Here is a 19,372-nt window from a genome sequence, read left to right as displayed (position 1 = left end):
ACAGAAAGCCGCTTGGTATCTGGTCGTACTTTCGGTTTGATTTATTGCAAAGTGCGAGTTCCGTGGACAAACATTTTTTTTAGTATCAAAAGTAAACATTTCGTCCATTAATATATGTTTTCTAACACAAAACCAGATTGTATTTGTTACTATCTATCAAGACAGTGTGTTCCCTATAATCTGGTGAGTAATAACATATTTTAATTTCCATGATTTATTCGAATCTCTAGTTTTGGGAGCCATATTTGTTTAAACGTGCACTCTCTTGTACCTTTGAACACAAAACATCTTGTACCATGGAACATGTTCCAAGGTACACGATACTATCGGTTTTTGTTTTTCTTTTATTTTAAGATCATGTCACGAAGTAAGTTTGGAGTAAAGAGGCCCACAATTGATCCGCATGCCTTGAAGAAAGCTGTTGAAGCAATTATTGCTCCGCCAGGAAATAAAATCTCAATCAGAGAAGCCTGCTCTGGTTTATGATGGCAAATACATTTTAAATCTATATTCCCACCTATATTCCATGTGTTCTAACTTACAAGAGAGTATGTTCCAAGTTATATGAACCTGTTGTATCTTTGAACACATTACATATCCCTTCATTTTATTTTTTCCATTCTTAATAAATGTGTAAAACAGGAAAATAATACAGAAAGTTGTAAAGGAATCTGAAATAAATAATTATTTCAAGCATTATTTCATTAAAAAAATTTCATTTTTCAAAATTAAAAAATAAATGAATTGTGAAAAGTATTTAAAGGTACAACAGTCTCCCTAAGTACAACTATAAAATATAAAATTAAATAATTCGATTAAATATCGATCTTACTCGTGTTAATTATGTAAGCTTGTGGGCTTACAGCTGTTTCAGTGCTATTTGACACCATCTTCAGAGCCTTCTGTGTCTCGGCGTCATCTCAACTTCGCTGTCTGTTGTGTGGGTGCGTTCGTGTGATGAAGAGTTGTGTCAAATAGTGTGTGTGTTTTGAAATTGATCTGTGTGTTGAGAATTTGATTAGGATGTGTTTTAGTGTGTCTGTGTATTTCATATGTTCTAGTGTGTTGAGTTTTTGGTTTTTGGGTTGTATGTGTAGGATTTCTATGTCTGTATTTATGTTATTGTATGTATGGTTAGCATTAGTTACATGTTCGGCATATGTAGATGTGTTGTGTCCTCTGGTTATTGCTTTAATGTGTTCTTTGTATCGTGTTTGGAATGATCTGCCTGTCTGTCCAATGTAGAAACTGTCGCAACTATTGCATGTGAGCTTGTATACGCCTGTGTGGTTGTATTTATTTGTTTGTGTTGTTTGTGTGTTGAGATGTCTTTGTAGTGTGTTTTCTGTTCTGTATGCTATGTTGTATTTCTGTTTTCTGAATGAGGATGCGATCTTATGTGTGTTTTGTTTTCGTATGTTAGTGTGATGTATTTCTTGTGTTTGTGTTGTGTTTTGTGTGTTTTTGTGTTTGTTGAGTTTTTGTTTTGTCTTCCTTATGATGTTGTATATTATGTTTGGGTTGTAACCATTTTCTTGTGCTATGTATTTGATTGTGTTCACTTCTTCATTGTAGTGTTGTTGCCTCATGGGTATGTTGAGTAATCTGTGTACCATTGTCCTGAATGCAGCATGTTTGTGTTGTGTGGGGTGGTTAGATGTGTTGTGTATTTGTGTGGTGGTGGTGGTTGATTTTCTGAAGGTGAAGGTGTGTTTGTTGTCAACTTTTGTTATGGTGATGTCTAGGAAATTTATGGAGTTATTGTTTTCAAGTTCCAGTGTGTATCGGAGTTTTGGGTGTTGAGATGACGCCGAGACACAGAAGGCTCTGAGGATGGTATCAAGTAGCACCGAAACAGCTTTAAGCCGCACATGCTTACCCTACATAATTAACACGAAAAGATCGCCACTTAATCAATTATTTATATTCAATTGTTAAAAGTAGTGTACGAAAAATTAAACATGGATAAAATTAAAGCATTCCCTTCGTTAAAAACAAAATTAATGTACAAAGCAAGAAACAAAACAGCTTCAGAAGAATTCAACAATGGTCTTAACTTATCACATCACGTATAATATTTGACATATGAATGCATTAATCAATAGAGATGGTAGATTTTCGCAATCACGATAAATGCTAAATGTGCCTAAATGCTGTGAAAATAAGTAATTTTATGTTTAAAAGCACATTAGGTATAATATTACTGTAGTTTTTAATTCCCGATAGAAAGCGAAATTCAATACAAAATGCGAAATGTATGTGTTTCTTCCATTTTCCCTTGTTTTTATCGTAGTTTGTGACAGATAATTGGGAAAAAAACTATTTTTATGGCAAAGCCCGCTATAGTACTTACCGTATTCGGTCACGTGACATCACAGTTTACGGTAACATCACAGTCTAGTATATACAGTCACGAAGCTCAATACGTAGTTAATATGCATCCATAGATAGTTGCTAACCACTAGGATCGCTAATATCGCCTCATTACAGACTATGCGAAACAGTACCGGCAAAGTCTATTGTTCGTAGCACTCTCACAACTCAAGCTTCGTGACTGTATATAGCCTACTAGACTGTGGTAACATGAAACACGTTATGGCAAAAACTCTCTATTTTAGAGTTGGAAATACTGTATAATTTTGCATTGAAGAGCTTTGCGTATTGCTTCATTGTAAACTAAGAGGTGACTAGGTAACCCGAAGAACAGAGTTTGTTGATGCTATTCCATTTCAATCAATGCTAACTATTACACATTCAAGAGAGTATAATTTTGCTACAATCATTAGTAAAAGCTAGTATTATAATTACATCCGATGCATCACAGCAGCTAAAATGATTGGAAGGGATGATTCTGATGTCCGTGGACATAAAATATTGAAGAATTATAAAAAATTGACTATAACTACTGTTATGTCTTCAAAAGATTAATCTGTCTCTGTAGAAACCAATCCGTGTGTTGTAAATCTAAGTACAAAACCTATCAACAATAGTAGTATGCACATAAAGACACCGTCGTGCAAAGTTTTTTTTTTTTTTTTTTTTTTTTTTTGTATATTACTTAAAATATTTGTGAAAATTAAAAGTCTGTCATAGTTATAAATAACTCCAACCCCTGCGGTGGTTGAGTGGTTATACCTCTGACCTATCACGCAGGCGTCCCGGGTTCGAGTTCCACTCAGGTCTGGGATTTTTCATTGAAAAATCCATAGTGACACTTGTGACGGACAAGGTCGCAGTTGGGGTTTTACTCGGGGTTCTCCCGTTTACCCCATATTAGGAATTTACATCATTCCGTCAACATTTCTCCATTCCATTACCATTCTATAGCATTCCTCGATCTTCGGCTGGCGACGCACGGAGGGGGCTGGCCTAGAGACGAGTGGGGTTGCCTGCTCGACACCTGGATATGCAGCGAACCTTAGTGTAGTCAGCGGGTGTGGGTTTGGGAATACACCTAGCTTAAGGGTAGACCGTAACAGGTCGCAATTCAATACAATTAACTTCAACTATCATTCGAGGCAAGTTTTTAATATACTCAACATAATTATAAAAAATCGGGATGTTGCTATGACGGGGACACGACAGTAGTTTTACGTAAATACGTTTGACATTTGGCTTAAATCGACAGATCTTGCAGAAATCTTTCGTTTGGTACCAAAATTACCGCGCTAGCACATCACAATCGCAAGATATACTGCCCGGAAAATTTCGCCCAAGCCCAAAATGATCGCTAGTCGCCGCGGGACCCCACCCACATCTCGCGCATGCGCGATGCCCACTCAAGGTCATGCTCGCATCGTAGTTGTGTACCCGATATAATCGTGTTATTAGTAACGAAGTTACAGTGTCGGATGGATCACCCAGCAAACGTTACATTGCCGTTTCCGTCCTGCGGTCTGATTTAAAGATGTATTCACGTCAAGAATGTCGAACGTGTCCAAATCTTCTCTACTACCAAAAATTATTTAAGCAGGCAATTTAAATACTTTATCATTTTGTGTATTTTACTTTATTAACTATTTAAATAATTTATAAAATAGTTTACTAACTTACTACCACAGAAATCAAATAAAACATAAATCTAATCGACATGAATATCGTACTCGAAGACAAAAGTCTACTTTCCCATTAATTGAGCCTAAATGTCATACAAGTCAGCTCTTAAACATGGTGCTAATTTCGGCCCAAGACTTTATAATAAAATTACAAACCGTTTTCCAAATTTGAAATATTTTAAAATTGAAGCTTTTAAAAAAGAAATTTATGCTCGACCATGCCGAAATGTAGTAATTATACACCTGGTAGCAGTCCTTAAATGCATGTCATTAAAGTACACCTAATAATTAAAGTACAGGTCTTCAGCCAATCACAAGTCAGCTTTGTACTGTTATATCGATTATTCTCGGATATACAATCGACAGACAATTAGCGAAAAGTCACGGAGGCTGGAAATCCAATACTGTCGCAGAAGGTTATGTTCTGTTACTATAATAATTAGCGTTAACTGTAAATAATATTTAAATAAATTCAATTTGTCATCTCGTTTTTCAATTCTAAATCAATTTCCAGGTTATATCAGACTAATGTTCATTCTTATTGTGCCAAGGTCAATGACATTCGGCCTCGGAAAAAATCGATACTTTCGCGTCTGCTCACATCTCACAATTCAGGTCAGTTCGCACATAACCATAAAAACACCTAATTTTCAATACTTTCAAGTTAGAAATATGGTCGAGCATAAAAAGTCGTATGAAACATGCCTATAATGTAATTAAGACGCTCGTATGAAAATTATGAAACTCGCTTGCGCTCGTTTCATAAACAATCATACTTGCGTCTTAATTACTACCATTATAAGCTCGTTGCATAATGTACTATTATAAAATTATTCATGATATTATAATATTAACAAATGTATTTTTTATCTTTTATTTCTATCGACTATAATCATGTTTTTATTGAATATCACTGGCCTCTGTCTGATTGTCAATTTATATTAAATTGTGTTTTTTTCTCTCTTTTTCTCCTTCTTTACTCTTGTGTGTTATTTATTGGTTTGAATTAAGTTACTTACTGTATTTAGTAAACTCTCCTTGTAAATTTTATGTTATATTGTTGGCTAAAACCACACCGTACACGAGCCTGGCTCTTACGGTAGTGCTAGAAACGTTTTTGTTACATAAATTTAATTTATACTCACTAGATAGCTAGCTAGTTAAATTAAATTTATTATAGCTAGAAGAGAAGCCTGAGTCTTTGATATGAGGGAAAGGAAAGGGTACAGTTTCAAGAAACAGTAGGGCTATATTGATACGTATATCATTACGGGCGGCTATGGTTACATTATGGACCATATAAATAGGATTACAGATATCATTCATAATGCCTGTTTCTCTTGACGTCAATATAACTAAGACTTAACAGCTTCGTGTCCAGGCGCGCCAAGCCCCGCGTTGTATGTAAAACGATATCAATAGAATCTGTACCGCTCAGGTACGATGAAATTTGTTGCTGTAACTCAATCATTGTGAGTTTACTGTATATCAACTGAGGAGGCTATCGAGTACATAGCGTATCTTCTCAAATCCTATCAATACTTATTCTGAGTGTGAAACATGAATACTTTTAATCAAGAGGGATATAATATACAGGGTGTTAAAAAAAGTATCCAATATTTTAGGAGGTGGTAGCATGCATCAAAACAAGATAATAATGTCTAATAAACATGGGTCCTACAATACATACTTTCTGAGATCTGAACATTTGTTCACAGGAGTTGCTCAATGTGACGTCCATTTATGGCAATGCATTTCTCTGCCCTACAATACAGCAGACTACCAGATAACAGTGAACAACAAGAATTTTGCTCCGACTTAAAACAATGTGTCCCTTATGATTTGATGTGCGCTGAATCCGAAAATGCATCTCTTTTCGTCGTATCACGTAAGGTTTTTAAGATATGCTATGATTTCGCTTTTCGATAAGCGTTCCCCCAGGAAACATTTGGCGCGGGTTTATTATGTTTGTTGGCATTTTCTTTTGTACTTCTAATAAATAAACAGGTATTGGTCCCTTCTATTATGTATATTTCATAACAGTTCAAAGTGAGGTCTATGCAGTAAACAAACAAGGGTGTGGCTTTCAGTATTTAAAGGAAAAGTTTATCGCTTTGAGTGAAAACAAATTAAAAGAGGGCATTTTCATCAGTCTACAAATTCACAAAATTATGACTGACTCTTTGTTTGAGGAAAAACTTGCCATTACAGGAAGAATGGCATGACACGCTTTCAAAGATGTTTGCTCAAATTTTCTTGGAAAATCTAGGGCAGAGAACTAAGTAGAACTTGTGTGCAATATGTCTCTCAAAATACACTTTTCACATTCTCATTTGGATTTCTTTCCCTTAACTTTGGAACGGTAAGCGACGAGCATGGGGAAAGATTTCATCAAGAAATAACTGAAATGGAAAGGCGATATAAAGAAAGATCATCCAACATGCTTTCAGACTATTGTTGGTTCCTTGTAAAATACAGTTCTGGGTCTAGTTATAAACAGAAGTCATCCAGAAAATTATTTTAAATGTAAGTTCAAATTCAGAGATTTTTATTATTATACGCATGAAATATTTTTATTGTTCTTGTGTTTTGAACTATGTAACATCATTTTTATGTCCAGTACACATTTTTAAAGTATTATGAGGAATTTTGAATCCCTAGTGTGTTTTATCAGTAGCAGTGAAAAATTAAAAACAAGTACAAGTTTGTCATAAAAAATTAAATTCATTTTCCCCGGAAAATGGTACATGATGGGCCAATTTGGTTTTTAAATTCAGATTTAGGGCACACATATTAGTAATATTCACCTATTTTTATTTCGGAGCAAGGTAAAATGTAAAAATTTGTTGTTCCGTGTAATCATACCGTAGTTGATACCTTGGCATGAAACAATGATACGTCTCAAGGAATACTGAAAACAAAAGTCTGGTTGCGGATATGAGCGAGGTTCAGCAGAGATGATGATGTGAATTTTCGTAATCAGCATGTGTGGGCTGTTGAAAATCCCCATGCGGTTGAAAAAACAAGGCACCAGCACCGATTCTCAATCAACGTATGGGCAGGCGTTCTTGGTGATAGATTAAGGGCCATACGTGCTACCACAGAAACTTTCAGGACTTTCTCATTAACGTAATGTCTGCCTTGCTGGAGAATGTGCCATGTTAGCAGAGATTAAAGATGTGATTCATGCACGATGGCGCACCAGCACATTTTCTCTGCGACATTTCAGGACCGTTGGATTGGTCGGGGAAGCCCCACACCTTGGTCTGCTCGTTCCCCAAACCTAAATCCCCTAGATTTTTCGTTATGGGGACACATGAAGAAACCATGTCAACTTCAAAGAGTGCGCGATTCCTTACGCCGAATGGTTTGCCGTGAATGGACATCACATTGAGCACCTCCTATGAACAAGTGTTCAGATCTCAGAAAGTATGTGTTGTAGGACCCATGTTTATTAGACATTATTTTCTTGTCTTGATGCATACTATCACCTCCTAAATATTGGATACTTTTTAACACCCTGTATAATATAGCCCTATTGTTTTGACCATAGTACAGTCCACACCTGTGGAGTAACGGTCAGCGCGTCTGGCCGCGAAACCAGGTGGCCCAGGTTCGAATCCTGGTCGGGGCAAGTTATCTGGTTGAGGTTTTTTCCAGGGTTTTCCCTCAATCTAATACGAGCAAATGCTGGGTAACTTTTGGTGCTGGATCCCGGATTCATTTCACCGGGATTATCACCTTTATTTCAATTGGACGCTAAATAACCTAGATGTTGATACAGCGTCGTAATATAACCCAATAAAATAAAATAAAATAAAATAAAATAAAATAAAATAAAATAAAATAAAATAAAATAAAATAAACCATAGTACAGACAACATGCGTTACTCTTCTTTACTTGCACTGTCCAGTGTACAATCCTGGTGGCTAGAGTTCTACACCAGCCATTCAACAATTACCAACAGTATTACATAAGTTTATATAAGCTAAGATTAGGATTTACCTAATATAGGGTTCCCACGTGGTGTGGCTAGTCCTCCAAGGGTCAAGACGTGGGAATGGTCCGCCGTAAGTACTAACAGCGTGTCCGCCAGATCCACAAGGGGCAGTGCTGCCAACAGAGCAGCCTCCAGCGCTAAAGTTTCTACCAAAGCTCGATAAGCATTGTTGTAATGATGAGCATGATCAATACGGCCACCTGTGTGATGTAACAAACTCAAATGAGGATGTATAAAGTTCTTCCACTCTTCTTTATTTTAAAATAAGTTTTAATAACATAGGACAACACAAAATAAAGTTCTAGTTATCGTCCATTTGTTGGTATACACGTTATACAAGATGAACAGATTATGAGTTTACCGTCCGCGCGCGGTTAGTCAGCCGAGCCACGGCAGAGAGCGCGGGAACAGTCTGAGTTAAACGGCTGTTGAAACCGCACGTGTACAGTAGTGTGCTATGAAGGGTATGGCTAATAATAAGCCAAAGTATTCTATTCCAAAACCAGTGTTTATTTGCGATTCTTACGTGCGTACAGAATCGGCTCGTTCTGTCAGCAGATTATTCCAAGAAAACTTCCCTAATAATCGCGTTCCAAGTCGTGCTGAGATTCATAAATTAGTTAACACATTTCGGAAAGTGAGGAGTGTTCAAATAAGAAGCGAAGACGACGATACACAGTGCTCACTGAAGAAGTTCTCCATGACATTGGGCATCGCCTAGAGCAGACCTGCAGAACTGTAGCTCTTCAGAGCGACTGCCTTCGTACCCCTTCTATACCCCACTCACCTTTTCTAACAGTGCTGTCATAGCGTTCAAGTTGCGCTCGGCTATACCAACATTCATTCTCGCGGCGGCAGGTACACAATACGCTATCAAGAATTACAAATGAACAGGTAATAAAATCCTTAGGAACATACCTTTAGAAAGTAAGAGAAAAACGAATGAGGGAAATAAATAAGTTAAAAGACATGTAAAATAAATTTAAAAATGTGTGTATATAATATAAGAAAGTCTACCTATGTATATTGTATATAAATTGTATGTTGGTAAGTGAGTGATATCTATATGACCGGAGGTCAATACTGTCATTCAACATTGTAACGCACTGCAGCCAAATTAAATAAATAAACAAATAAATAAATAAATAAATAAATAAATGAATGAATGAATGAATGAATGAATGAATGAATGAATGAATGAATAAATAAATAAATAGATAAATAACGTACTTCAGTTCAAAGAGAATTGGAACGTGGCAAATTCTAAACCCGTGAAGAAATACTACTTCCAAAGGAAATGGGAATATGATTATTTTGTTGTAGAAGACGAAAGAATTGTTTGTTTACTGAGTCCCATCCAATTTATTTCTACTCGTCATTCCAATATTAAGCGACAATTCAACAAAGCCCACGTTAAGAATTATGGAATAGTCAAACTTTCGAGTAAGTTCATTATTACGAACTGTATTTTGAATATTTATTTATATACTGTCAAATTAAGGACATCACTCGTTGTGTTCATTTTATATTGAAATGAATAGTGACATATATATATATATATATATATATATATATATATAAACTTTCAAGGTTTATTACTTAAATGCTACAAATTTATGTTTCCGTAGGTGTTGATGGGAGGAAATTTTGGAAAATCTAAAGCAGGTTAGGCGCAAAGAATTCTCAAAGAAACTACCGACAGAAAATCTAGCATAATCGTAAACCTTGAAACGACATAACGCATTATAAATACAATGACTTTATTACAACCCTTTTTGAAAATTACAGTGCCGCCACTGATGGATCTTCAACACACAAAGATTGTCAACAACTCTATGCAGAAGGCGATCATTCCCAATATAAGCGGAGTGAGACTGACGTCGTATTTCCCCCTACTTACGAGTTCTGCAGTCCTGGCCTAGAGAATTCTTCTGGATAATTTCATTTGTCGATACCAGAAATGTTTGGAATATGAAGGAAATCAGTTACAACATCTTGAGTGACACGGATCAGTACACATCTGTTTAAATGATTCTTATTTTGTAATATTATTAGCCAGTGCCTCCAGTATTGAAGTTGTAGTTTGGTAAAGCGCGGACTTGTGTTGCATTATGGCCGTGAGTTCAGGCTGCGCGGCCCATGCATCCCGGCGCGTAGCACGGTAAACTTATAATCTGTTCACCCAGTACAGGTCTATTAAAATAGAAGGTACATCATGAGACCAACTGACAGAAAGTAGGAAGATATTTGAATACTGAGAGAGTAATTAAATGAGTTGTACAGACTTTAGCGGAGCCAAAAACGGACATTTAATTACTGTATTATAAATGATCTGAAGCGTCATTTTCAGAGTATTGTGCATTATATAAAACAACCAAATAATTAGGTTGTTCAGCGGCTGCTAGGTCACCTATCGTCAATGGAAATATTGACAGCGAAGTAAAATTTAATGAATTAAGACCGAGGAATCACCATGACTTAAAGTTGGAGAAAAATCTATTAAAAAAAAACAGGTAATCAGCCCAAACCAGATTCGAACTCACGCCCTAGTGAAACCTCTAATCCCTAAGCCAGTAGCTCCCTCAAGTAAAATTATTATCAAAGTTCTGTGCAGTATTTCTTACATTTGAAACTCTTGTTCATATCTAAAGTGGCGGCTACCGATACCAACGCAGAAAAGACGATGCACTAAGTCTTAGCGCCAATATTGAATATCGATATTTTCGGTAGCTTTCATGTTATGTAAATGTGATGAAACGCAAGGGTAATGTACTTAACTGTGGCAAGTTTATTTCGGCTAATCTATATATACAGTAACTTGGTACACAGTTATCAGTGTAGCTCAGTTGACTAAGGCGCTTGCCTGCCGATCTGGAGTTGCGCTCGGGCGTAGGTTCGATTCCCGCTTGGGCTCATTATCTGGTTGGGTTTTTCCGAGGTTTTCCCCAACCGTAAGACAAATGTTAGGTAATCTATGGCGAATCCTCGGCCTCATCTCGCCAAATACCATCTCTCTATCTCCAATTCCATCTACTTAAATAACCTCGTAGTTGATACAGCGTCGTTAAATAACCAAGTAAAAAACATGGTATAGTAACTTCATAAAATATTGCTGTGGGTTGGAAGTAAACGTTTCAGAAAATATGTAGCCTGTATACTGAAGAATATAAAAAATGTAGTAACATTTTACGGATCACATCCGAATACTCAGATTTTGTAAATTTATTTAGTTACACCATGTGTATGTGTGTGCGTGCGTGTGTGTGTGTTTTTTAATGTTTATTGACTGCATGCTTCGTTACGGTGAAATAATACTTGTACTACATGCTTTGTTATTTTTACAGGTATACAATTTTTACATTTTCAGTGAGACAAAAATTTCATATGCAGTACAAGATGAAGTAAAATATAACTCATTGTAAATGAGCTAAGTAAGGATATACAGTTTGTAAATTTAAGGGGTTAGGTACAGCTTACAGCAGTAAAATTTTGGAAATATTCAACATTTTTTTCCTCCATTACTGTATCTTGTAAAATAATGAAAATTGGTATGTGTAAAACACTGTGCTTCTGCTACATGAAAAAAAAATTAAGATTTAAAAAAAATTATATTTTTTTCTTTAAAATTCAAAATGGTGTCAGTTCACTGTGCAGTGATGAAGCTTTTCCCTCATAACTCATAAACTTTTTAACTTTTTCATATTCTCTCTTTCTTATTTTATTGCTGAATCTCATGTTTGCAATATCATGCTCTTTCAACTACATTCCTTAATAAATAATATTTTTTTTAAATTTTGTGTTAGAAGAAAATATTGATATTTGACCATTTTTAATGAACTTATTTTTTATCAGACGATCTATCAAAAATAGAGAAGTGATTTTGCATCGTGTTGTAGATATAACATGCATAAATACACACAAAAAAACTTCATCACAGAATGTTGGATAGTTTTTGAGTTATGAGGAAAGCGCTTCATCACTGCACAGTGAACTGCAACCATTCTGAATTTAAAAAAATATATATATAATTTTGTTTTAAATCGTAAAATTATTTTTTTCATATAGCAGAAGGACAGTGTTTTACACATACTAATTTTTATTATCATACAAAATACATTAATGGAGGAAAAAGTGTTGAATATTTCCAAAATTTTACTGCTATAAGCTGTGCCTAACCCTTTAATCAAACTTCTTGTACGTCTCTTGATTAAATGTTCTATGTTAACAGGCCATTTTCCTGTTTTTAATAGTGAAGCTATTAAAATGTCTCTTTCTTGTACTAAATTGGCATTCTAATATCGAGTTTTCTTGATCTTGGATCTTTGTAAATAGGATATAATAGTGTCGTCAGTGTCGTGTGCTGTAATGGAAGTTGTAAGATTAGGAAATAAGGTTATTTTAGTTTCGTCTTTATTTTATGCTTGGGGAAAATGATTTGGTTCCACTCGCTTTGTCACTTATCTATACTAAGTTCAAATGTTCTCTTATTATAACACTTTTCAGGATATCATCGTAATACTCTGTTCACTTGCTACTCACTGCTTCCTTCACCAGTTCGTCAATTAGTTAATTCCTCAGGATTCCGACGCAGCTGAATTTAATTCTCCAAGTATGTATGTGTTGTACGTTTATGTGTGTATGTAAATATGTGCATGTGTGCGTATACATAGTGTACAAACATGTATGGATTTTGGAAACACAATAATAATTCTACTTCGTTAAACCTAGGTAGTCAGTTCTATAAGAACATGGACTGTCTCACCTTCCACAAAAAGCAGGAAGCCGCGCGGATTCTTGGCGAGGATAGAGAGCGCCACGCGGGTCATGTCGGCCAGCGAGGGGTCTCCGTTCGGACCTGTGTCTCTGTCCGCCTCGAAGTCCAGGTGTGAGTAAGCGAAAAGTCCTGCACAGTATTATTTTTTTTTTTAATATTGAGCCAGTATTGCAAATTACATATGACTTTTGGTTAGTTATTCAAAACTGCTTATACAGGGACATCATTTTATTTTTACTTCAATTTTTATTGTACCTGAGTTTTTTAATGTACTTCACTCCCACCCCTTCTAATAATGAAGTTCCAACTGTCCTCAACACAGAACCAAGGCCGCATACAGTAAGCAATACTGAGTTAGTGAGTATAGTACGTTCCAGAAATATGTTCGCGTTTTCCAGTGACGAAAGAGCTTTCAATATTGAATCATATTTTCGCACAGCTACTGTCGTCCGTTTGCCTAAGTCGCATCCCCATTTCCCCCACCTGCTTCTGCTCTCCCCTCTGCAAAGGCTAATGGGTGGGCTGTCTTAGCTTTTTTCTGAAAACATTAATTTCTGTTAGGAATTGGAAGTGTACGTAATATTACACAACTGTTTAAAATAACTTAAATAAAAGGGCCTCGTTAAGTAATTAACTGTAACGTGATTTGCTACTTGGACGGACAGTAGATAGCATGTCCGAGTAATTTTATCTGTGCAGGACGGGCAGAAGTGACGATTGAATTTACAGTACGAAGGTATCTTTATAGAGTAGGTACAGAATTATTTCAATATGAGTTGCTAGTACGTAGGACGAAACTGGTAATTGGAATTATATGCAATAGTCTATAATGCGATAATATGCACAAAAGAACTGAAACCTGTATGGAAATGAACGGCCACCATTTTAAAAAATGTGTTTAAATATCCATATATTGATTATTTTTCAATTTAACTTCATTCTCTATATTGTACGCTAATGGACTGTAGACAGTATAATATTAACTACATAATGAATACGTTCGCATGGATAACTCAGTTCGTGAATAAAACACTTATTGTTAATACTGTACTGTGTTTTGATTGAACAAAAAGCTAATGAAAATGATCAAATTCAAAATTGCGATATTTCCTAGTCTACGTAAATGGATGCACCACTTTTCTTCCCACCTATATCTAGTAAAATGATTTGTTTGTATTTTACGCCATTATCATGTAACTCCAGTCGTGGAAGGGGGTAGCAAACGGTGTTTCCGGTTTCTTAACCATTAATCCAAAGGTATAGCCAGGTTAATATTAGAAATGTTAGTAAAAATAAATTGATGTCACTGTATAACATCTTCTGTTGTGAAAGAATTTTGTTACATTTATTAAAAAGGTAAAGAAAACCATAAAGAATTATTGTAACTCTTAATTATAGTTCATTTTGTTCACCCTTGCCTTCTAGACACTGCTTCCTGTGCAGCAATACACACTGCAGCTAGGTAGCACGCGTAGTAATCGAAGGTTGTTCACGCGCTGTTTCTCATACATTCCTGTCCTAAGGCATTATATGAAAAGAGTTTCTACCTCTACTGTTGAACTTTGGATATTCCACATATTAAGCAAGCAGTAAGTATGCTACTCGACTAACCCATCTGGTGAACTGAACTTCTCATTCTTCAGATGGAACTGAATACACGTCTCTCAACAAAGAGGCTGAAACCAGCAGTCATCCTAACTAGTAACCGTTCCCTACCGATCATTCTACATTACAACAATTGAAGGGTTCAGAACCATAATGGGCCAAGCGCCATTTACTACAACCGTAGAAAACAAGGTTCAAAATGAAGTTATTACCATAATTCAATGGAAATATATAACAAGTAATATAAAGTATTCACATTAAAATTAAATGATATTTCAATCTTAATTAAACTATTGTATTCACTTAACTTTAACCCTTGCTTTCTCCGTTTTTAATAAATGGCGCTTGGCCCACTATGGCTCTGAACCCTTCAATTGTGCTTATGTTGTACCTAGCAAGTGGTCGACTCGTCGCGGATCCACTTGCTCCATTTGAGCGCGGTTCCACACGTATTCTGCCCGGAGTCCTCGTCGCTTCTTTTCTCTCAGCCAATCAGCGATGAGATTGCGGCCGTCCAGACGCCGTCCTTCTTCGCCCGGTGGCTCCGGGTCCCGCGATACCTTTGGCAACCAGTGTCGGCGCCCTCCACCCAGCACCACCTGCAAACCACCAATCTGCGTGTAAGAGTGAGGAACTTGCAAAGGAAAAACTTTTATGCAAACAAGGACTACATGAAATCTCCAAAAATACTGTGTTATTATTATTATTATTATTATTATTATTATTATTATTATTATTATTCCTGGCCGGGACCCCCCCGAAGCTAGAGTCCTAGGCTGCTGCCTAGTTTGCTTAGGCAGAAGTTCGCCGCTGTTCCTATATAATGTTTATATATTTCATATTTAACTATTGATCTTTTGGTGCGGTACCGTATGATGTAATATTTTGTGTGTATTGTTATTTTGGTAAATTGATGTAATGAATTTTTCTTCTAGTATTAATGTAGGCCTACCGTTATTTAGTATTTATTCTGCTTAGGCCTATATTTGGCTTTTTTACTTTAGTGTATTTCTGTTAACAAGAGAATAAATTTTAAAGGGAACTCAGCTCTTATATAACATACAATTAAGTATAACGGGTTTTTATATTCTGAGGTCAAAGTAGAGATACGGTACGGTACCTATAAAAATCGGTAAATTTAGTTATATTATTTTATATTGGATGTAAGATAATTAAACTTGTACGAACATTAGAACGTGAAAGGGAGGAATGAAAACGAGAAAGACGAACATTAGAAGGCGAAAGAAGAGAATGAAAACGAGAGTGATCAGAGGTAGAATGATAGAGACAAGAATGTGAATGGTAAAGAGTAGAATGTTTTATTATGGAGTGTATAGGAACAAATTAGTGCATTATGCAACGAGCTTATAATGGTAGTAATTAAGACGCGAGTATGTTTGTTTATGAAACGAGCGCAAGGGAGTTTCATAATTTTCATACGAGCGTCTTAATTACCATTATAGGCAAGTTTCATACGACTTTTTATGCTCGACCATATTTCTAACTTGAAATTATTCATAAGTATTCATGTTCTTATGTGACTGGAGAGCGAACTGACCTTGCGCAATCTCGTAAATTGTGAGATGTGCGCAGACGCGAAAGTATTGATTTTTTGCGAGGAACGAATGTCATTGACCTTGATATAATCTAGAGAATAACATGAAGATTAATGTTGATTTAACCTGGAAATTGATTTAGAATTGAAAAACGAGAATGTTATTTACAATTAACGCTAATTATTATAGTAACAGAACATAACCTTCTGCGACAGTATTGGATTTCCAGCCTACTGACGTTTTGCTAGTTTTCTTTCGATTGCATATCCGAGAATAATCGATACTTGCGCTTTTATAATGCTACAACGGTGATTTCTCATTGGCTGAACAATTGAACTACTGTATAATGAATAGGTGTACTTTAATGAGGTGCATTAAAGGGCTATTACCAGGTGTATAATTACTACATTTCGGCATGGTCGAGCATAAAATAATTTAGAGAACGGATTAAGAAGAGGAGGGAAATTATTGAGATAGAAGTTTCAGAATGTAAAGGACAAAGATGGGGATATATGGAGTAAGAAAATAGTGAAGAGAAACATGGTAAAGGAAAAGTATAAATAAACGTGATGCTGTAGGAAACATTGAGTAACACATTAATTTCTTTTTACTGTTTATACAAAGAATCGTTTCAAGCAATTCAATTAATGGAACTGTATCAGCCAGCCGGACCGTGGAAATAGACGAGTAAGAAAAAAAATATGTTATTTTGTACTGGAAAAATGAAATCCGTATTGATTCAGTCAGACAAAAATAGGAGAGAAAATCTTAACAATGGTGCATGCAGATACTGCAAAATATTTGTCCTTTATTCGATTTTACTAGCATGCATAACTTTCTATGGGAGATGTTTCATACCGGAATTAATTAGATACACTTGGTGTGATGTACACCCAATTGAAAAAAGGTAGGGTAATGTTGAACGTCTGTTCCAATAACGACCTCATTGAATTACGCCACCCAAACCGCCGCCAATTTCTAGTTATGTTATTGTTGCAGCGTCCGATGTTTGTTCTGTCAGGTATGACAGCGGAAGGAACTTAGAACCGGGTACAGTCTGCGCAAAAATACACAGCTAAAGCTAACACTGACGCATTATCTACCACTGCCTCAGACGATTCTTCATAAATTTTAATCATAACATAGAAACGTCAGTAGCACAATTTGATCACTTCTCTGTTTCTCACATTACACAGCAATTCATTAAATTAATTAATTATAAAATAAATTAAAAAAAACAGCCAACTTCATCATGCTACTATATAGTGGATTATGGCATCATTGAACAAGGGTCGCTGCTTGCTGGTTAAATAAATAAATAAATAAATAAATAAATAAATAAATAAATAAATAAACGAACGAACGAACAAACAAACACACAAACAAATAAATAAATAAGTAAATAAGTAAATAAATAAATAAATAAATAAGTAAATAAATAAATAAATAGGTAAGTAAGTAAATGAGTGAATGAGTGAATGAATGAATGAATAAATAAATAAATAAATAAATAAGTAAATAAATAAGTAAGTAAATAAATAAATACATAAATAAATAAATACATAAATAAGTAAATACATAAATAAATAAATAGATAAATAGATAAACAGATAAATAGATAAAAAATAAAAAATAAATAAATAAGTAAATAAATAAATAAATAAACGAACGAACGAACGAACAAACAAACACACAAACACACAAACAAATAAATAAATAAGTAAATAAGTAAATAAATAAATAAATAAATAAATAAATAAATAGGTAAGTAAGTAAATGAGTGAATGAGTGAATGAATGAATGAATGAATGAATAAATAAATAAATAAATAAGTAAGTAAATAAATAAATACATAAATAAATAAATACATAAATAAGTAAATACATAAATAAATAAATAGATAAATAGATAAACAGATAAATAGATAAAAAATAAATAAGTAAATAAATAAATAAATAAATAATAATCATCATCGTCCTTGCAAGTATTAGGCTAGTGGCCTGTTACGGTCTCCGTCCATCTTTTCAGTCGGTTCAGAGCCTATAAGGTGGCAACCCCACCACTGAACTTACTACTCCTCGGCTAGCAACCGATTAGTAGGACATTTATGTGCTTTCAAGTCTTGAAAAAAAATAAATAAATAAATACATAAGTAAGTAAATAAATACATAAAATAGTAATAATAATAATAATAATAATAATAATAATAAAAATAATAATACAAATTGATTACCTAGAAAAAGAAGATGATGAATGAAGCCTTGTGACTAGGCCTGAGAAATATATGCCGTTATTCTACCAGTGCACTTCGTGCGCCTCTAACTTCGAGTACGTCTCAGAGTTGGGGTGAGTTAACGCAGTGTCTTTCGTTCGTTTGAACTCATGCTTATCTTCACGGTAAGTTAGTCCTCAGCATTTGTGTGGTTGAAAGCCACTCCTTTGACTTCGAAACACAACTAACAGCTAAAGAAAAATTTAAGGACATAATTTTCTTTGTTAAAGAAAATTTGCACTATTTCAGACATTTTATTTTCTGTCTGTAAAAAATACACCTATTAAACATTGATAAATTTCATGTTAAAATGATGGTGTATTACGTTTTTTTACATAATTTTTCATTTCAAATTCTCAAAGCAGAATGATTGCCTGTTGCGAGAAAATACAGCATTACATCTAGAAAAACTTCGTTCCACTTTGCAGAAACTATAAGAACATATTTGAAATATTTTACATAAGCATTATCTATCTCAAAATCTGTATCATTAGTCTATTAATAAATTTCCTCATTTGAAATTAAGTCTCAAATTTTACATAGAGCTAATATCCATAATGTTTATCCAGTGTTTTTTCATCTTGTTTGCTACATTTTTCCTATTTCGTGTTCAAACTATTTAGTTTCATCACAATATTATTGACTACGTGTTATTTTCTGTCTGTAGAAAATACACCTACCTGACATTGACAAGTATCAGCCTTATTATTTCACTATGTTAATATGATGGTGTATTACGTTTTTGTTTTATATAATTTTTCATTTCATATATTGTTGTAATGAATAACAAACCACATTTTCAAATTTTCAAAGGAGAATTATGCCTGTTGCTACAGGCTTATATCTAAAGAAACTTTGTTCCACTTCTGCTGAAACATTAGGGGCATATATATAATATATTTTACACAAGCATTATTTATCTCAAAATCTGTATCACTATTACATATTTTCTCATTTGAAATTGTCACAAATTTCGTCCTCGGCATCTTGCTATTATTCTTCTTTACAGACGTTGAATGTTGCCTGTTACGAATAGCATTATTGGGTCGTAATGTAACCGGTCAACTAAACAGCAATGTTTCCAACTCAAAATTCCATTTACAGTTGCA

The 19,372-nt window shown here is 34.7% G+C and overlaps 1 protein-coding gene across 1 annotated transcript in view; it reads right to left on the bottom strand.

Moving 5' to 3' along the window:
* The window catches only part of LOC138697021 (alkaline phosphatase, tissue-nonspecific isozyme-like), a 790,521-nt gene that overhangs the window by 41,624 nt on the left and 729,525 nt on the right, over positions 1-19,372 (bottom strand). The window contains exons 5-7 of the mRNA XM_069822614.1: positions 14,827-15,034; positions 12,819-12,959; positions 8,062-8,256 (exon numbers count right to left, since the gene is read on the bottom strand). Coding sequence (XP_069678715.1) covers positions 8,062-8,256; positions 12,819-12,959; positions 14,827-15,034 — 544 coding nt within the window. The remainder of the gene's footprint in view (positions 1-8,061; positions 8,257-12,818; positions 12,960-14,826; positions 15,035-19,372) is intronic.

Source organism: Periplaneta americana, chromosome 3 (genome assembly GCF_040183065.1).
Source record: "Periplaneta americana isolate PAMFEO1 chromosome 3, P.americana_PAMFEO1_priV1, whole genome shotgun sequence".
Taxonomy (NCBI): Eukaryota; Metazoa; Arthropoda; class Insecta; order Blattodea; family Blattidae; genus Periplaneta; species Periplaneta americana.
This window is presented reverse-complemented; position numbering and strand designations above follow the sequence as displayed.